The sequence below is a fragment of the Sapajus apella genome, unplaced genomic scaffold, assembly GCF_009761245.1.
Source record: "Sapajus apella isolate SASKATOON/1434 unplaced genomic scaffold, GSC_monkey_1.0 scaffold17, whole genome shotgun sequence".
Lineage (NCBI taxonomy): Eukaryota > Metazoa > Chordata > Mammalia > Primates > Cebidae > Sapajus > Sapajus apella.
Window position 1 is genome coordinate 28,106,418 of NW_022436957.1, and position 22,274 is coordinate 28,128,691.

At 35.3% G+C, this 22,274-nt stretch overlaps 1 protein-coding gene across 10 annotated transcripts in view; it reads right to left on the reverse strand.

The window, feature by feature from the left end:
* DMD (dystrophin) overlaps nt 1-22,274 on the reverse strand; it is a 2,282,798-nt gene that overhangs the window by 1,486,456 nt on the left and 774,068 nt on the right. For all 10 annotated transcript variants that reach the window (XM_032285804.1, XM_032285805.1, XM_032285797.1 and 7 more), the window contains 3 exons: nt 10,642-10,743; nt 10,424-10,531; nt 2,231-2,410 (listed from right to left, as the gene is read on the reverse strand). In XM_032285804.1, the coding sequence (XP_032141695.1) occupies nt 2,231-2,410; nt 10,424-10,531; nt 10,642-10,743 (390 nt within the window). The remainder of the gene's footprint in view (nt 1-2,230; nt 2,411-10,423; nt 10,532-10,641; nt 10,744-22,274) is intronic.

Consider the following 22,274-nt stretch of genomic DNA (forward strand, 5'->3'; position numbering starts at 1 on the left):
ACCTTCATAGCATCCCTATGATCAAGTAGAAGAGATACGTACTATAATGCGTGTTGGACTTCATTTCATAAAGAAGCACATGAATCAAAACTAGTACCGTTTTATTATAGAGTTACAAAAGTTGCAAGAGAAGAGGGCAAGTAAATTGCCTAGGTGGCGGTCTCATAACTTTTAAGGAATTAAAAATAAGGCTTCTAATGCTTTTCTACCAACTGGATTAATCAAATCAGTAATATTTCTATGAGATGTACACACTTTATCAAAAAGTAGTCCTATTCGCAGGGAATGAGTATATTTATATACTATATTCCTAAGAAGGTCTCCCTTTTCACATTTCAGGGAGCAGTGTGGAAAACCAGAATGTTGGGATTCACACACGTGTCACTGTCTTCCTATTTTCTTTGTACATTTATTTTAGGTTCAGGAGTTCATGTGAAGGCTTGTTACATAGATAAGTATGTGTCACAGGGGTTTGCTGTACAGATTATCTCATGGCACAGGTATTAAGCCCAGTATCCAATAGCCATATTCTCTGCTTTTCTACTTCCTCCCACCCTTCCCCCTTAAGTAGATCCCAGCATGTGTTGTTCCCCAATATGGTCTGCAGATTATAACAAAGGCTTAGTAAAGATGCAGATTTTTAGATCATTATCATAGCTTATGGATGAGATTTTCTGAGCAAAATGTTTATGAATATGCATTTTAATTAGCTCATTAGGTGGCTACTATGCGGACTCAAGTTTGATAACCACTGCATGCTACACAAATGAACTAGAACATGACCTATGGTTAACAGTTACAGCTCCACAAACACATCCCTTCAAAGGGATGCATGTCAAAATAATCAAATAATAGCAATCTTTCATAACACAGCAATTGACCATTTTATGGCAGCAATAATCTATGGAAGCAATGGTTACATATGGGAATAATATTAGTGTAGGGTTAAAAGTATCAAATTAACTAATGTCTCATGTATTTATTACATAAATACCAATGTATTGCAAAGAAGCCATGGGCAGATCACATAAAATGAGGGGAATCACAATATAGTAGTAAAGTTAACATTAGATCAATTAATTGCTAAAGGATGCTTAATGGAAAACTAATGGAGTTATCTAATGATTGTGTTGGAAATTACTACAACTTATATTCATATTCCTTCAGATTTTAACTTTTTAATATGAAATTGGATTAAAACAAAAAAAGAACTGTGACCGAAAATCATATAGGCTGGTTTATCATATTGTCTTAAGTTGTATTCCTGAAGGCAATACTACAAACTTCATGTCTTCAAAAGACATGCCCTAAGTGCTGCTTATCAGATGTCAGGTCTCAAGAAAACAAATTCCCTGCACTTGTCTCATGATAGAGGAAATATCTGCCTAAAATCTATTGAATATGAAAGTGTATGCATATACACTGAGCTATGAACTGCAATTAGTGAAAGTTATGCCTTATAATGCCAAACTATGTGGCAGAGTATGTTAAATACTGTTATACATAATGTTTATATCTTGAATGACTACTCATTATTCTACTATCGAACTGTGTAATTCAAAAAGAGGTACAACTTTAAAAATATCCCACTTTTTTTAAGTTGCTAAATCTTTACAAATTATTATAATAAAACCACATACCACAAATGTTGCTGAGACGTTTTCATAATCTACAGCCCATATGTGTTAGTGTAACTAAGCCAAATTCAGGATTTTATGAAATCAGCAGTCCATGGCAGAAAAAGCTCAATAGTCAAATAATTATTTGCACTAATAAAAAACGTTCAGAGAAATCTAAGGACCTGAACCCTAGTCCTGCTCCTACCACGAACTTGTCTTGAAAAATTTACTTGTCTAAGTTTCATTTTTCTCAAGAGTAAAATGGAGTTGACTACCAGTCCTCATGGTTCTAGGAGTCTCTGATTTGGGATTAGAGTGTGATGATACAGTTCCCTAGCATTTTGTTCACCTGCTCTAAATCACTCAGTGAATCATTACTACTGGGCTGAAAGGGATTCACTCTAGGTCAGTAACAAGTTCAGTTCATTAGCACTTTACCTCAGCACCATTCTCCAACAAGAAGACAGGCAAAAGGACCATGTTTTTATTTAACTAAATACAAGGCAAAACCAATCTGGTTACTTCTTTTGCAGGATTATAATGTTACTCTCTTAATGCAGGTTTCAGAAATCCCTGAGATCATCTATAGCATGATAATTGGTATCACTAACCTGTGCTGTACTCGTTTCAAGTTTTTGTACTAAATTATCCCAACACCGGGCAAAGTTTTCCAGCCATGCTTCCATCTTTTTGGTCACTGACTTATTCTTCAGTGTTGAAAGAAGATCTTGTTTGAGTGAATAAAGTTTGTCCATGGATTGTTTTTTCTTGTCTAGATCTGCTTTTAAAACCTGTTAAGAAAGATCACAGATTAAGCCTGGGTTACATTTTTAAGCCACTATAGCTCAGTCTGCTTTTGCATGTATTTGCTCATTTGTATAGATAAGAAAATATTGCAATCATGCCTGCAAAGGATCAAAAGTTCAGAAAAATATAGGTAGAAAGTTATAATCTACAGAATTTTCTCAAGAAGTTTGAAGAGACGAGATCATCAGGTGTAGGATAAAGACCTAGTAGTGGCAATTCAGAGCTACCTTAAAATATTTGAAGAACATTCAAGTGAAAAGGTAATACTGCTTCGAAAGGCAAACAGGTCAACATGTGGAAGTTGGAACGCATGGGTCTTGGATTTCCCCTTAATTCCTGACAGAATTCAAATGAAAACTGACAATCAGGTACCAGGAGTTCTGCAGAAAAGCTAGTGAGTTGAGAAAATGAGAATGGCTAAGGAATCTGGCCATGCTGAAATGCTGTGATTATTTGGATAAAATACAATATTATTTTTTCCACAATTTTAACATTCCGTTCGTTATTTAGAGATAAAAATTTCATTATGTGATTTACTGACCTTAAAATTTTTGTAGCATCTATTCATCAATCAACATCTGGTTATTTGAGTAATTATTTTTTAAAGCTAATTGTAGAGCCCATTAAGTAAAAGAACTAAGTTGCTGGGCATGACATAAATCCTTCAGCATCCCTTTTCAGATTTTGTAAATGCTTATGTGTCTTATGGAACAATTTCTATACCATTTATATTTCCAAATTTCCTATGAGCTGTGGAGGGTTACATATGTTGATCTGAAAGGAATCAACTACTGATTATGAGAAATCAGTAGATCACGGCAGTTTTTTCTTTTACTTGACTCAGTAAGCTTGCTGGCACACAGGGAAATTCAATTCCCGAGTACTACACATTACTCCTTGACTTAATTTGTAAACATAGGAGAAGAGGGAAGAGAAATAAAGAGAAAATTATTTTACAGCCCCTTAACAACCTCATATTTTTGGCAGTAGTAAATACAATGAATATAAACTAAACCATGATACCTGTCTTTCTGAAACAAATGCAAGTTTAAGAACTAACCTTCCATATAGCAAAGAAATTGTCATGAAACAGAAGCACCAACTGCTCATGAACCAAAGTGCCCCAACCATAGAGAAGTGAATACACCTTCCTGAAAAGGACAATCTAAGTAGCCCATTTTGGCACGACACCTGCATTGGTATCTCTAAACTGCAGAATGCTCTACTGTCTCCTTCAATTAGTTTGTCTTCTCCTCAGAGTCTCCTTCATCTGGTACATGTAATAGTTCAGTCTTCATGCCGTTTTTAAGGGGAAACAAAGCAAGATTTTAATTTCATTTCTAATTTTTAATAATTCAGTATTTTTCTGAATTTGGAAGAATACAATAGACCAAAACATTAATTAAGATATTATACATTGAATTCATATCAAAATAAAATTCACGTTGTGGGAGTTTAGCAATAAATAATTTTTTTGTTTTGTTTTTTGAGACAGAGTCTCACTCTGTCTCCCAGGCTGGAGTGCAGTAGCATGATCTTAGCTCACTGCAACCTCCATCTTCCAGATTCAAGCAATTCTCCTGCCTCAGCTTCCTAAGTAGTTGGGATTACAGGCACACATCACTATACCCCCGATTTTTATATTTTTAGTAGAGACAGAGTCTCACCATGTTGGCCTGGCTGGTCTTGAACTCCTGACTTCGAGTGATCTGCCCACCTTGGCCTCCCAAAGTGCTGGGATTACAGGCGTGAGCCACTGCACCTGGCCCAATAGATAGGTTTTGTATATTTATTTTACTTGTTTAATTCACATATTAGCTTTCTGTTAAATTTGAGTATTTGCAATAGTACTACAACAAAGGTTTATGCTACCTGTTCCAAACTGAGAGCCATATTTGAATTTATATTCCCCCCAGTTACTTTACACAGTGTCATTTTCCTTTTTTCTTTACCATGGAAAGAGGCACAATATAAAGACACAAATTTAAAAATAAAAAAAAATATGTAAGTACAATCCTCTTTGGCTTACTTTCTCAGAGTGTAAGAAACTATTTTACATAGCCATATGTGTAAGGCTAAAGGGTATACCTATTATTTAAACAAAATATGTAACGATTTGGAAACATGTCAGAACAGGAGTGTGAAAATTATGTTTAAAGAAGAGGATTGCAATAAAAACCTGTGAGTAACATCGTGGTACCTCAAAAAATGAAAATAAGCCTCCTGTTTTAATATTAAGCCAAATGAACAAAAATGAAAGTGAAAGTCACCATTAAAAATAGAATTAGAAGCCAGACGCAGTGGCTCACGCCTATAATCCCAGTACTTTGGGAGGCCGAGGTGGTTGGATCACGAGGTCAGCAGTTCAAGACCAGCCTGGCCAACATAGTGAAACCTCACCTCTAGTAAAAATACAAAAATTAGCTGGGCACGTTGTTACATGCCTGTAGTCCCAGATGCTCAGGAGGCTGAGGCAAGAGAATCATTTGAACCTGGAAGGTGGAGGTTGCAGGGAGCTATGCTCCACTGCACTCCAGCCCGGGCTACAGACGAAGATTTCATCTCAAAAAAACAAAATACAATTAGAAAAAGTGCACTCAAGGTAGAATAAAAACAGTGTTATGATTGTGTGATTACTGAATGAATTTTTGTATGTCTAAATGACAAAAACACTGAACCCAGATTTCTACCTAGTAAATTCCGGATATGAATTTCAAAAATGATGATGGCAGATTAGTTGTTTGGTCTTAATTTCTTCCCCCACCCTTTTTCCATCTTTCAGTCATCCCCCAGTTCCAGAAGGATTCTTCCAGGATTATTAACAAAGGGACTAAAAGAAAAAAAATCCATGATGGTGCCAGATAAATCGGATCATAGAATTCATTAGAATTACCTTGTCCTGTCTATCCATTGATGTCAATTTTTTAAGTTTAGATCTTAAACATGCATATTAAATAACTATGATTTGTTACTAATTATTGTATAAAATATGTATTTCTACATATCAATAATTAATCATAGGTCTATGAGTACAAGAGACCCATAGTACTCTAGAAAATTCAGGTAGCAAAAGGAAGATCTAGAAAATTTGTACAAGGTAAAGATCAGCTGGGGCAGTAAAAGGAGAAATATATTTTATTTTTATGGAAGACAGGCATGTGGACCTACCTCCAAGGTAGGCAGGAAGGTACAGTCAATAAATCAGATTGGGTCACCAGTGGATATGGAGAAGAGACAGATACACTGTTCAAGATGACTTAAAGTGAAAAAATAATGTATCCTTACAAAAGGCCCAGGAAACCTTCACCTTATTCTCATCAGGAATATTCATAAGAGAGTAATGCCAAGACAACTTCTCCTATATTGGCAAAATTAAATTTTGTACCTGTATTATATGTAGTTACTTATCTATACATAAGATGTGCTCTGATTCTTCCTAATCACCAAGTTGTACTTTGGGACGTTGATCTATCACAGAGGTTCTCATCTTGAAAGAACGTCAGAACTACCTGTACGCCTTTTTAGAATGCCAGTGACTAGGCTCTGTTTGGAAATAGAGCCTAGTCATTGGCATTCTAAAAAGGCGTACAGGTAGTTCTGACGTTCTTTCAAGATGAGAGTTTCTAAATCAGTAGGTCTGAGAGTTTCTAAATCAGTAGGTCTGAAGATGACCTAACAATGTGCATTTCTAACAAATTTCCTTGATACTGATGCTGCCGGTCTGGGGAACACATTTTGAGAAACACTGATTCTGTCTGAATGAATTATTTGAGGGCCATCACAGGAGTTGAGGGAAGGTAGCAAGTCAAACAACAATGTCAATGGGAACTTGCTCAGTTACCATAAGCACTTCATCCATTTATTTCCTTTGATCCCACAGCCATTTGAGTCTCTTCAATTCCCAGCCACCTTATACACCATACTCTCGTGGACCCCCATGCTTCCCCAGAGCAATACTTCCCTGGCAAACACCAACAGTCCCCACAGCAGCAATACATTTACCCAGGAACAGCTTTCTTCTAGACTGGTAATTTACATGATTCTACAAGTCTTATAATTCACCCCATAAAAGCTCCTGTTTGTTTCCTTTCATTTTCATCCTTGATGCCAAAGCAGTTTAAAACTTAAATCAGCATTGATTATAAAAAATAATAGATTTACATGATTTGGATATGAATCCCCAAGATTTAGAGCAAATTAAATGTCATAATCCCTATCTCCCACTCCAATGATAGGGAGGAAACAGTCCCATGGGTTATTAGTGATAGCATTTCATAACAAATTACACTGATTTTAAGTAAAAGAGCGTTTTCACACAGCGTATCTATACCTAGATATGCAGTGGAAACTGGTGACAGATGGTACCTGTTTTGGGTCTCAGATTGTGACATATTTTAATGAACATTAAATTCTTATTCACTGCCTGAGTCAGCAGGGGAATTTTACCTCAAATTCTAGACCAGCTGTCAGGTTTTTTTAATTGGCTTAAACTATCAAATGATAAGACCTATAGAAAACATATTTTCTCTTTGTTCACAAAGTGACATAACACAAATTTTAATCCAATTGGAAAATTACTGCAACTTTGTTAAAAAAGCATTTTTATGGCCCTGAGGCTAGCAAAGATTTCTGCTCACAAAAATGTTAACACAGAGACACATGATTGTTATAAATGACAGTTCTCAGTTGCAATTACTTTTTTCCAAGAAATCAAATGATATGAGGAGTTTTGCAATAGATTGAAAGGCCTGGGCCTGAGTCTGGATGTCTTAGTGTTCATTTTAAGTCTGATACTATTGTTACAGGACACAGGAGCTGTGTTTTTTCTTGTTCTCGATTTTCTCTTTGAAATAACCTGAGTAGCTGGTCCTAATAAACTTTAGATGTGTAATTAGATTGAAAGAACACCAGATAAGATGCAAAATCTCATCTAGCTTTAACATATTTGAATTTTGTCAGTTTGTGGCTTCCTAAAAAGCACTTTCTTGATTGGCAAGTCCAGTCAAGAATATATGTAGGAACTTTCGCTAGATATTAAGACTTGGAATTCATTATCATGAAAAATAACTGTAATATTCTGGCATCCATGTGGCATTTTCCAAAGATGGCTGTAAAATATCCTCATCTCAGATGCTTTGCTATAACTTGACCTTGGTGCTTCTCCATGAGGAAACAAAATCTAATTCATTTTCCTTGAATCTAGGCAGACTTGTGACTTTTTCAACTCACAGAAAATGATTGACTATCTCCATTATGATTGAGTGTCTGAAGCACATGGTTATGTATTTAACTAGCAATATATCTTGGCTCTTAATCAAAGGGAATGACTGCACTTTGATAATCAGCGGTCAGTCACTTACTTACTGAAAGGATTCATATTTTGCCTGAGAAGAAAAATGTTTGTAAGGAATAATCAGCTTTAAGGAGTTGTAATCCACGCATCTATTCCTCTACATATGGTAAAATTCATCATAAATATATCCTTTTCTCTCTGTGGCATGTGACAGTGTGTACCACTTCCTACCTTTTTGAAATATTTATTCTCCTCACTTTTGTGATACCACTTTCCCCTTGTACTCTTGAACGATACCTGCTCAATCTTTTTGTAAACATCCTGTCCTCTGTCTACTCCGTGATTGTAGATATTCCCCCTGGAATCTATTCCCTTTACTTAATGTGTCATTCTGCACAATCCCTCAGAAGCATTTTGATTGCTTCTGAATCAATAACTAGTCATGAACCCTTTTCTGAGATTCTAATTGTGTAAACCAGCTAATGGAAAGGATGGTAGTCTGGAAGACACTCTACACTGAATATATCCAAATCTGAAATAATTATCATTCTTGTCATTCCAGCTACTCCTATTCTCTCATTAGGGCTAGTAACCCTCCTAGGAACCCAGTCACCCAAATGAAACGTCTGGGAACCATTTCAAAATTCTGCCTGTTATCACAAGTTTTGGGCATCACCACTTAACATTCTAATGCCTCTCTCCTTATCTTAATACCCAGTGCTTCTTAGTTCAGGTATTCTGATTAGTCTTCATACCATCAAACATCTTCCTACCAAAACGTATTACCAAAATGCAAATATGATTTTTTTTTTTTCAAACTCTCAATCACTCCCCACCAGCAGCAGGCCAAACTACAAATATATCGGATATCTTTGTACTTGTGTTTTGAAACATAAACAGATTACATTTCTGGACTCTGTTTTTGACAGTTACATCACTTAAGAAATTCTATATTCTTTGAGCAATGATTTCTTATCAATAACAACCTAGCTTGTAATAACAAGTAATACATAAGTGAATCTACTTTAAATTAAAAGACCAATGAGGCTTAGCATTTATGGAGCCAAAAATGTATGAAACAAATAAATATCTGATAAAATGGTACATATTTAAAGTAAGTGGACAAATTTACTTAAGTTTAAAAATGATTCAATTCTTATGAAGTACAATACATAATATCGATACAGATATAGATTGATTCACTCAGGTGAAATTATAAAACACTATTTACAATCATTTTGTTTTATAATAGTTCATATCAAGTGAACATTTAAATTTTTCAAAAATTTTAAGAAATCATAATATAGAATATTTCACTTGAAAAAATAAGCTCATATCAGACTGCCCTCTTTTATTAGAAATGATAAAATTCACAAAGTAAGAGAAGCTTTCAAGTTATTTGTTTTTAATCATGGAAATTCCTGCTGAAACCAAACGTTTCAATGAAGCCTTTCCTAAAGTCCATTTATTGCCAGAGGAATCTCACTTCTCAAAACACATGGGACACTTATAATCAATGCCATATGATTGGCTTTAATGGTTTTGGTTTGAATAACTAGGTGATGTTGTCTGGATCTTTGTCTTCTCCAAATCTCACTTTGAAATGTGATTCTCACTGTGGGGGAGTTAGGGCCTGGTGGGAGGTGACTAGATCATGAGGGTGTATGTCTCATGAATGACTTAGCACATTCCCTTTGGTGATGAGTAAACTCTCATTCAGTTAGTTCACATGATATTTGGCTGTTTAAAAGAGCCTGGGACATTTCCCTTATCTCTTTTGTTTCCACTCTTGCCATGTGATATGCACTGGCTCCCCTTCTCCTTTTGCCATAATTGTAAGTTTCCTGAGGCCCTTACTGGCAGCAGATGCTGGTGTCATGACTCTTGTACAGTCTGCAGAATCATGAGCCCCTTAAACCTCTTTATTTTATAAATTACCCTGTCTCAGGTATTCCTTTATCATAACACAAAAATGGACTAATAAACTAAGGTTAAACTCCATGAATGTGAGGATAATTTTCATTTGCATCTCTCACGTATTACTCTGAGAATCAACTTTAGCCTATTATTTTGGACTATGCTGCTTAGAACTGTATTAAAGGCTCACAAACATTTCTTAGTATTACTTTGTTAATTTTAATTGAAGTCTTATTCTGGTATGCTATGTTTCTTCAACAGTACAACTCTGTTTGAAAAAGCCAAGCTGAAAATCTACCTAGAGATTTCCTTACTTTAATTCAGAAAAGCAGCAATATGACATCTTTTTTTATTTTTTTTTTTTTTTTTTTGGAGACGGAGTTTCGCTCTTGTTACCCAGGCTGGAGTGCAATGGCGCGATCTCGGCTCACCGCAACCTCCGCCTCCTGGGTTCAGGCAATTCTCCTGCCTCAGCCTCCTGAGCAGCTGGGACTACAGGCACGCGCCACCATGCCCAGCTAATTTTTTGTATTTTTAGTAGAGACGGGGTTTCACCATGTTGACCAGGATGGTCTTGATCTCTTGACCTCGTGATCCACCCGCCTCGGCCTCCCAAAGTGCTGGGATTACAGGCTTGAGCCACCGCGCCCGGCCATCTTTGAATAATCTATGATCCAAGCAAAAACAATAAACATTTAATATTCAATATCATAGAAGAGACTAAATAATAGTGATAATATATACTATGGGGTTTTTACAAGGATACTAAAAACTAGAAAGTACATACGGCCAGTTTTTGAAGACTTGATAACATTTCATTTTGATCCTTAAAGCCAGTTGTATGAATCTTGTTCACTGCATCTTCTTTTTCTGAAAGCCATGCACTAAAAAGGCACTGGAAGACATTAAAGAATTCCAAGGAATAAATAATTAAACATAAATCTTTATTTTTCCAATTTAATATCCCCCATGTCTTTTACAGCTAGTTTCTCACACATGACTCACCTGTTCTTCAGTAAGACGCTGCCATTTGAGAAGAACGTCTTGTAAAAGAACCCAGCGATCTTCTGTCCACCTACAGATGTTTGCCCATCGATCTCCCAATACCTGGGGAAGAGACAATCAACCACAGTATCAGCAAACAATTGTTAACTACATTTTTATTAAAAATGAAATGAATCATTTGCCAAAGTATCTGAGTCTCCTATGTACATGAGAAGTTGGAAAGGGCACTCTTCCTGATCTGCTTACATTTAAACAAGTGGTATGTCTTTCATTTGTCTTTATCTCACCAAGTTTTGTACCTTTCCTAGAAAAGCAAAGATACTTATAAGCAATATGAAGTGGTTATTATACCACTATATAAAATGTCTCCACAGCAAATGTAAGATAGCAAAGATGCACATATAGAATTAGAGAGGGTTTTGCAATGAGAACATGTAAAATGTGTATCTTCCTTAGGTTTGAAAATATACCTTAAAGAATAAAAGTCTAACTACTAAACAGAATGCTTCAAAAGACTCTTAATTGAGGCAATCTTATGTAATGAAAATTGACTACTGTCTGGATTGTAGAAGACAATTCTAAGTTAGACTCCATTCATAGGTAGATTGTTAATTTTTCTCAATTATTATTATAAAAGTATTAAAATTTTCTGTGTCTAAACTACTTTAAGGAGAAAACTGTTATAATCTCTGAGTAAAAACTACTATATCATTAACATGTTACTAATGTCTAAGAACACAGACTATTTTCACACATAACATAAACCAACTATCAATGATTTTTGGATGGGAAATATGTACTGTGTTGCTTTCTGTGCAAAGTAGGTGTTTAAAAAATATGGCACTTACTTCAACTTCATTAATATGTACCTTACAGCCTAAAATTTCAAGTTTTTTGACTTTTTCACATAAACAAGAAAGTTATTGTCTCATATACAGGAAGTTTAAAGCTAGAAATATCATAAAATACAGACATGCCTTATTTTATATAGAATAAGAGCTAGAAAAAATGTAAGCCATATTTTTGAAAAATTTATTGAGTGTCTATAAGTCTCATAATTTCTATGTTACTTGACACTACATATATGTATCAACCCATCTAGAAGATATTAACACATTATTTAATCAACACAAGTGAAATGGGCGTCATGAAAATAATCCACCTATTTCTTTCCTTTGTTTGAGATGGAGTTTTGCTCGTTGCCCAGGCTGTATTGCAATGGTGCTATCTCAGCTCACTGCAACCTCCCGCTCCTGGGTTCAAGCAATTCTCCTGCCTCAGGTTCCCCAGTAGCTGGGGCTACAGGCATGCACCACTATGCCCAGCTAATTTTGTATTTTAGTAGAGATGGGGTTTCGCCATGTTGGCCAGGCTAGTCTCCAACTCCTGATCTCAGGTGATCCACCCAACTTGGCCTCCCAAATTGCTGGGATTACACGTGTAAGCCACCAGGCCTTCCCCTAATCCACCTATTTCTGAGTGACTTAAAGAGTCATGTTCCTTAAATTGTTTGATCCATGATCCACCTAAAGAAAATACACACATGGCTATATAGAAGCCTGTAAACATTTTTCTACAGTATTAAAATTATCATGTACTTATACATAGTTCAATTATGAACGAGTTTTCAGTTTTTCTTCATAAATATCAATGTTATTGCTTTCAGCATAACGAAATTTTTTCCTATTTTGTAGTTTCACTCTCTTATTCAACTTATTTTGAGTTATGTTAGTTTACAATAAAAGCCATAGCACTCAAATGGTGATGCAAGATGCCCACAGGAATTGTGTCAGCTTAAATCAATGAATTCAATAACTTTAACCATCTAATTATTATGAACGAGTATATGCAGGTTTTTCTAAAACATACTTTAAGTTTTTTTTAGTGAACTTCCTAGTGACCCTGTCAGTACATGTCAGGCAAGATGGCATTTAACAAAATGGCTAATAGGTTAGTTGTGGGAGAAAAAAGCTTTGAATGGAGAAAATCTTATCTCTTAACTATATACCATCTGCCTCATGTGATCATACAGATCTAAAAAGTCAAAATGTGGGAAATTTATTGTAGCCCATCAACTCCAGTGAAGAAGACAGTCAAAGGAAGAAAGAACAGACTCAAGCTATAGCATCACATTCATAAACAAAATAGAGACTTCCAAGTGAATATAGCATCTTCTCTCTAGTGCTATAAGACATACAGATAGTGTCCACTGAAGCAGCATTTTAAGCTTGTAACCCCAATAGGTGGAAATGTATAATTTATTAATTTTACTGGGATATTCTATAAAACAAATCCAAATAAAGATCCTCTATTCCAGGTTGCATAAGATTTTCAAATTTACCGAAATTCTGAGATGTATTAATGCAATGCATTTAATATTGCAGTTTTGTTCACTGTATGAATGAATCACAAAAAACGAACATAGTAGTTCCCCTTTATCCACAGCGGACATGTTGCAAAATCCTCAGGTGGATGCCTAAAACTGCAGATAGTAAAAAACCCTATATATACTCTTTAAAAATTTATTTTTCTTTCTTCACAATTTCACGGATAGAAAATTCGTTTTTACCATAGATTTTGATAAATCCCAGCATATGGTTTTTTTCTTGCCTTATTCAGTTGGAAACTGTTATCTTCTCACATAAAGAAAACCCTTTACAGTTTTTCTTGGGTGTATTTGAACTGCCGATATAACTACTCTTGTACTTTGGGGACACGACAAAGTAAAATAAGGGTGACGTGAACACAAGCATTGCGATATGACAGTTGATCTGAGAACCAAGACAGGTACTGAGTAATGGGTGGCTAGTACTGACAGCATGAAGATGCTGGGCAAAGGGGTGACTCAGTCCTGGTTGGGACAGAAGTGGGATGGCACACGATTTCATCATGCTACTCAAAACAGCATGCAATTTAGAATGTATGAATTATTTCTGGAGTTTTTCATTTAATATTTTCTGACAATGGTAGACTGCCAGTAATTGAAGCCAAGGAGAGCAAAACCATGGATAAGGGAGAAACGGAGGGATTGCTGTAATTTACTACTCTTTTAAGCACATAGGCAACCTATTTAAGACAACTATTTAAAAAATATCACTAAAAGTATCCTTTGTATCCAAATAATGATTGTAGATAATTTTGATAATTTACTGAAGCAAGTTTATGATTCGGCTAATGTTTAACTTACAGTTAATGATAGCCATCAATGTATTCATTCATCAGTCATGCATTTATTATATAACAAATATGTATTGAATATCTGCATATGCCAAATATAAAAAGAAGATGTTACAGGCTAAATTGTGTACTCTAAAATTCATATTGAAGCCCTATGCCCCACCTACTACATGAGAATGTGTCCATATTTGGAGATAGTGCCTATAAACAGGCCATTAAGTTAAAATGAGTCTATTAGGGTTATCTCTAATCCAATCTGACAGGTATCCTTATGAGAAGATGAGATTTGGACATAGCGAAACACCAGGGATCTGTGCAACACAGAGGAGAGACCATGTGAAGACTCAGGAAGAAGGCATTCGTCTGCAAGCCAAGTAGAGAGGCCTCACAAGAAACCAACCCTTGCAAGTACCTAGGTCTTGAACTTCTGGCCTCCAGAATGGTGGGAAAATAAGGTTTTCTTGTTTAAGCCACCAGTCCATGTACTTTTTTAATGATACCCCTCAAAAGGAATAATACAAAAGACATTTAAGATAGATGGATTCTTTTGCAAGAAATATGTGGCTAACTGCCTGTTAAAGAAAATAATAATACAGACCAGGAACGGTGGCTCACGCCTGTAATCCCAGCACTTTGAGATGCAAAGGCGGGCAGATCACTTGAGGTCAGGAGATCGAGACCATCCTGACCAATATGGTGAAACCCTGTCTCTACTAAAAATACAAAACTTAGCTGGGCATGGAGGTGTGTGCCTGTAATCCCAGCTACTTGGGAGGCAGAGGCAGGAGAATTGCTTGAACTAGGGATTTGGAGGTTGCAATGAGCCAAGCCACTGCACTGCAGCCTGGCGACAGAGCGAGACTCCATCTCAAACAAACAAACAACAAAAAAAAGGAAATACTAATACCAACCCCTTAAAGAATTGCAAATATTAAAGAAGAATATGTATTGGCAAGTACTTCCAATTTGAAACGAGTTGTATAAGAGTTGGTGGTTATTTACATTTTGCTTGATCATGGCTCTTTTATCAAATCCAAGAACTGCCAAGGGTCTTATATTTTACTATGTTCACTCTAGAAAGGTACCCACTAAATCTTTACAAATAGATGTTTAGTCTTCGAGTATATTCTTTAAAGGTTTCCAATACAAGAGAGTATACATATCCTTTAATAACATATTCCATTGCTTAAACCTATCTTACTCTCAGAAAATACTCAATGAATTGAATCTAAGTCACTTCTGTAGCAATGCAGGCATGGTGCTTTTTACTGATCTCGGTGTAAGTAGGTAAGTGAATGAGAAATTACTTGCTCGTATGCTGTACACATCTACCCAGAGATTTTTGCAATGCCATATGCACAAGTATAAATAGATGTACACAAAATGCTTGAATGTATGGATTTTTCTATTTATTGCTTAGCAATACTGGCCTTAATTTGAATTACAAAGAATGAAGCAAAGCAATTGGAATATTACCCCTCATCTCTAGAATCACTCAAAGATGCTGGTTCCTGTCTTTCCTGAATAAGTGTAAACAAATTGTTAAACCAGTGTAAGAAATTGGATCAAATGTGACTAACAGGAAGCTAATATATTTCTTAAAGAACCACTGTATTAGAATTAGAAACCTCTTCTCTAGAGAAATAAAAATATGTAACCTCAACTCAGTGCATCTCCGAGTTTCTATTTATGTCTAGGAATTCCTTGAGCTTTTAGAAATAATACATATATTTATAGAGCTAAACACTATACACATAAATGTAAACCCAATGAATTATAAAGCCTCACAAAATGAAAAGAGAAGTTATTTTTTATTTGTGCTCTCGTCTCAGCAATAAGTGAAGCTAAAGGTCAGCTCACTTTGTCTAACATATTTTCATAGACTAAATCACAACTCCATTATCATCCATGCTCAGATCCACAAAGGGGAGGATTTTTCCCCCTCATTTAATTCACATCTCATATTGTTATACGTGCCAAGGACATTTCTCATCTGAATTCCTTTGTTTGGTTGAGTTGGTATTTCAATGCAAAAGTGAAAAATGGCTATTAAAAGAACATTTGGATAAAGGTAAATGAAGAAAATTTGACAAGCCTGGGAGGCAAATCTTAAATACAGTGACCCTTGAATTTATGGAAGCCAGGGATGGAATATGAAACCTAAACTGTGCCCATAAGTATTGGTATTAAGAGACAGAGTGTTCCCAGGCGTATATCCACTAAAGTAGGAATAATTATGTACCATGGACCACACAATGCATCAGCAACTGGGGTTTACGAAAGAGGGAGGCAGAAAACAAACCATCTTATTTTATTGCAGGTTAAGACCCTATAATATACTCTGCTAAATGAATTTGATGTGTAATGAGCCTTCTGAAAATCACCTATATCTTGATTTTTCTTTCTTTCTTTATCAACAACTATGCAGTTAAGAAGTATAAGCAACTTAGTCTTACTGATGGTGAAATGGAAATCACATCAAATAACACTGAAAAAAAATGAAATACAATCCTTTATGAGGCTAGAAATGTGGCAGAGTCTTGCTGAATAGCATTTAGCCAAGGGTGTGGCTTGATTCTCAGTTTTACATGTTTCTACAAACTTAACTGAACAAACATAATATAAAATGGCATACCTTATATCTTCACTGTCTAACATATGTTACAGGGCAGATAAACCAATTTTGATGAGAGGAAACACTCACCGAAGGTTTTTTGAAAGTATAATTCTTCTATATAAATGATCCTGTAACATCTCCTGTCTGAATTCAAAGAATTCAAATTCAAAGAATTTGGAAAGTCACTTCCAAAGGGGCAGGTTACAGATGAGGAAGCTGACAGATTGGTGAAGAAATTGTCTAAAGTCACAGAAGGCACATTACTGAGTGTCTAGGATTTGACTTCAGATCTATTTCACTACAAGTTGATGCTCATTCATAATGATATTCACTCAGCAGAGCATTCGTTATAAAAGATATGCCTTCCAATTTGTGCCACATAATCTATAAGGAGATACATGGATGCTGAATCCCTTTGGAGTCTTTTCATATTTTGTTTTACCAGAAGTTTGACTAGGTTTAACATTTTATCTAATCTGCTTGACAAAGATTTAGAGCTTAATATTATAATTTCATCTAAAACATTTGACATCATAACTCTGTATTTGTTTAATCACAAAGCGTCAGAAAATACTTGCACTTCCAGTTTAAGAACATCCGGACTTTGCCAGGATTTATTTTTAAAAGGTAAATAAGACTGCCTGATTTGTTGATTAAATTCTGCCTTTGTGATTGTGCTGAAAATGTAGTGAGATTTTAACTGGAAGCAGAATGTTCTTCTCTATGCTATTTCAGTCAGTTTCATAGATTATTTATTTGTATGAGTATACAAAGTGCTAATGAATAAATCTGGAAAAGCCTTTTTGTTGTTGTCACTGCTGTTATTATTTGCAGGATGTTATTTAATGTTTTTTGGCAGCTTAATAAACTCTGTATTCTCCAGCTCCCACCAGTCTATTCAACTGGGATCCAGAATATAAAGAGCAGGAGTCCTAAGAACATTCCAGCATAACGGCATTCTTTCCAGCATTCATCACATTCCCAGGCATTCCTTGGTAGCTTGACGTTTCCTCTTACTGTTTTATGCCTCGCAGACTCTGAGCTCCTTGAGATGGGCTCCCTACCTTCGAAGTTAACATCTTGCACAAATGTCACAAAGCTGAACACTACCACTGTAGTTATCCATAGGAGGCTTTTTCCCCAATTTTTGTCTTAGAATCATCTTTTTGGATCTTTAAATCTGCTAACCTTTACATAAAGTATGAACTTCCTGCATTCTCACTTCACTTCTACCGTTGCCCAACTTTGTAACATTTGTGAACAAACTCAGTCTTGCTGTGCTTTAGTTTTTCCCACTAGTGAAATGGAGATAATAGCACCTACCCTCTTAGCCAGGTAATTGCTAGGGTCAGATAGATCAATAAATGTGAAAGTGCTCTGAAAACTGTGATGAGTTATTGAGATGCTTGTGTTGGCAAGGATTTAGGGTTCAGTCAATAAAAAAAAAAAAATCAGCCTTGATTCCAGATGTGATAAATCTGGAGTATGATAGAATTTTAACATAGAACACAGTGAAACATTTTAGAAGGACACTAAATAATAATTTTTTTTGCATTTCTTCTATCGTTGATAAAGCTTATGTTTTGCACAAGAGTTGAAAAGTTTTCACCTTTATAGTTTTAAACACCAGGGCCATGTTTCAATAGGTATCTTTTTTTTTTTTTTTTTTTTTTTTTTTTGACAGAATCTTTCTCTTTCTCCCAGGCTAGAGTGAAGTGGCACGATCTTGGCTCACTGCTACCTCCACCTCCCAAGTTCAAGCAATTCTCCTGCCTCAGCCTCCCAAGTAGCTGGGATTTCAGGTGCACACCACCACGCCTGGCTAATTTTTGTATTTTCAATAGAGACAGGGTTTCATCATGTTGGCCAGGCTCATCTGAAACTCCTGACCTCAAGTGATTTGCCTGCCTTGGCCTCCCAAAGTGCTCGAATTGCAGGCGTGAGCCACTGTGCCCAGCCTCAATAGGTATCTTACTTGAAAATAAGTGTGTATAAATAGGTATTCCGCTATGCCTCCTGTCAACTCTTGACCTCAGAACTTTTCATCCACAAGAAATCACAAATTCTAACATGCATACCTAATAAAATGCATACAATAATCTAGGTGTAAGAGCTTGGGTAGTAATGGGGACTGTGGCTAAATAAAGAGCCTATGCTAAAGAGTGCAGGACAACTAGACTCCTGCTGTGGTTACTATGTAGAAAAACAGACTAAGGATCATCAGATCATTTGCTTTCTCCAGAGAGGTTAAAATTCTTTTATGTCACATTTTTCTCAATTTCAAACACTGATAATAAAATGCTATTAAACACCATAGGGACCAAATAGAACTTTTATGTGAATACATCTACTATTTTAGATGCAATAGGCCAATTCCTAGAAAGATACAAGTTACTCAAACTGACCCCAAAATGGAAAATCTGGAAAAATAAAATTTTGAAATTCAAATGAAAAATGGACATTTTATGTGTAATTAAATGTATAAAATGTTTAATTTAAAACTTTTCAATTTGTACATTCCAGTTATGAATCAAGCTCCAAAGCCTGGATAATCAGGTACTTAAACCTAGCAAGCATATGACAAGAAAGGAAAATAACAGTCCAATCACTTTCATGGACATAATGGAAAACTATGAATCAAAGAAAATCCAGCAATACACAGGAAGATTATACATCTTATCTAGGTTTAGTTTATTTCAGGAAGAAAGGCTTTTTTAACATTAGAAAACTAAGCAATGTGATTTGACGTAAAGTAGAGTAAAGAAGAAAACAATTATGGCCATCTCAAATTATTTTGGAAAAATATGTGATAAAATTCAGCATCTGGTAATAATAAAACCTCTTAGAGTATTAAGAACAGAACCCAGTAAGTGAGGCAAGCAATTCTAAGATCTTCCACAAAACATCTAGCCATCTAAAATGGAGACAGGAATCATTCTGCCTATACAAACAAACTAGCTGTTAGAGGGTGGTTGGGGTATGCTACTCATAAGATTTCAGGGTGTCTTCCAACTAAAACCTCCATGATCTCAGTATGAAAAACCTGAAATCAGATGCCTATGTAAGGAAATAATCGCCCAGTAAACCCAAAAATGCAAATGGATAATGCTGGCCATTTTGTCTTTCTGACATTTCCTTGGGAATCTGCAAGAACCTCCCCTTTCCCCTCCCTCAATGAGACCATCTAAGTGTGTGTTAAACAACTACAGAATACTAAATAAAAAGTTTGGCCAAAACCAAAAAAAAAAAAAAAAAAAAAAAAAGAACAGAAGGTACATACAACAAACCTACAGGAAAAATTGTACTTAATGATAATTTATTAAAGGCCTTGCCTCTAAGAGGTAAAATGAGAAATAAATATCCTCAATATTCCCATGGTACTAGAATATGCAGTACGATACAGCAGGGAAAATTAATAACAAGAAAAATAATTGGAATGGGAGAAAGAAAACTGTCATTACTCAAAACAACTTGTGTATGTACATCTGAATAATACTATAGAAAATGTATTCAAATTATTAAGTAAATTTAGCATGGTCACGGGATACAAGGCCAAGAAAAAAAAATCAATTGTATTTCTTCATATCAGCACAAATAGAAAATGTAATTTCAAAAAGATATTGATAACAACAGCAAAAATACCAAAAACCTAGAAATAAATCTCAGAAAAAGTTTAAGAGCATTTACATTAAAAACTAAAAAACATTATTGAGCGAAAATAAAGGCCTAACTAAATAGAAGGCTATTCCATATTCACGGATTGAAAGACTTCATATAATAAAAATGTTAATTCTTTATAAATTGATCTACAGAAGAAATCAAATCCAATTAAAACCATTGCAGATTTTTTTTTGCGTGGCGGGGGGGAGGTGGAGGGGTTCACAAGCTGTTCTTAAAATTCATATGGAGGTCCAAATGGCCCCAAATAGTCAAGATAATCTTTAAAAAGGAAGAAAATAAGATGGCTTTTATTGACCAAATGACCAAAACAAACTTAAGGAACTAAACTCTAGACAAGTTTTTATTTGACTGTAGTCTCCTGACTTCTCTTTTCTTAGAGCACTTAACTTTAGGAAAACTCGCAACTATTAACATAGTCTCTGCCCCTTTGAGATGTAAATCTTTTACAACTCAGGATTATCTTTCTCAAGGACCTAGAAGCCATCTCTTTGAAACATAATTGTTAATGATAGCACATTATCTCCCAGCCTCTGTGGGAGGGTAGGAGACTAACTTCATTAAGTTCCAGTTAACACTCCCAGATGGCTGATCACCATCCTAACCCCTAATACTTTTCAGTAGTCTTCTACTAGCTCTCCCCAGTGCTTAAAATCTCTCCTGCCTTTTTTTCAGTAGAATTGATTTCCATCTCTCTTCCCTATGGCAATAGTCTTGATCCATATTCCAGTAGTCTTGAATAAAGTCTTTCTTGCTTGTTTAACTTCTGGTGTAGTTTTTCTTTTACAGTATTACCAGATACAGGCCGGGTGTGGTGGCTCACAGCTGTATTCCCAACACTTTGGGAGGCCACGACCTGTGGATCACCTGAGGTCAGGAGGTCGAGATCAGCCTGACCAACATAGTGAAACCCTCTCTCTACTCAAAATACAAAAAAATAGCCAGGTGTTGTGGAGGGCACCAGTAATCCCAGCTATTCCGGAGGCTGAGGCAAGAGAATCACTTGAACCAGGGAGGTGGATGCTGCAGTGAGCTGAGATCTTACCACAGCACTATGACCTAGGCAACAACAGCAAAGCTCCATCTCAAAAATAATTACTAGATATTAAAATTTATCATAATGCTATAGTAATTAAAACAATATGGTATCAGCATGACGATAGGCAAGTGGAGGAATAAAACTGACTAGAGTCCATTATCTGATCGATGCAGGTATAGGCATTTTATTCATAATGTGAACAGCTTTGCAATAAGACCATCCTTTCCTCAATATTCTACAGTGTCAACTGGTTGTTTCAGTTGAATCTATATGGGAAAAATGGACATTCATCCCTTTCTCATACCTGTAATAATAGGTAGATTGCAATATGAAAGGTAAAACAAAAAGTTCCTATACAGCAACCCAGGACAACAGCTTCAGAATTTTAGAGAGTTTGATTTTTAAACTGAGGACAAAAGTAAACATAACAGAAAAATATTGAAGTGGAATATGTTAAACTTCTGTTTATGAAAAAATATTTCATTAAGGAGTGAATAGACAAGGCACCCATTCAAAAAGAAAAATGTAATGTAAACAACAATTACTAACCAGAATATATATAAACTAAAGTAAATCACTAAAAGATATATGAAAACTCCAGTACAAATCAGGCATTTCACAGAAGAGTTAATTTAAATGCCCAATAACAATTGAAACAGTATTCAACTTCATTAGTCATCAGTATATATAAATGAAAAATGAGAGATGACATTATACAGCTACCACAAAGGCTCAAATTAAAAAGTTTAACAACCAAGTATTCAAGAAGATATGAAGCAGTTTGTACTTTCATTTACTACTGGTGAGAATATGAATTTATTCAACTTTGGAAAACCCTTTGTTAATATTTTGAAAGTTAAATATGTATATACCCAATGGCTAAGAAATTCTAATCTTAGATATATACTTAATACAAAAGCTTACACATATACACAAAAATGTATGTAAAATTTATGTTCATAGATGATTTATTTGTAATGTTTCAAAACTGGAAACAACCCAAATGTTCCGAACAATAGATTATGTAAAATGTGGTATGTTCATACAAAGTAATACTATCGAGCAATGAAAATCAATGAAGTAATGCTATCTACAACATAGTGATTTTCACAAATATAGTAT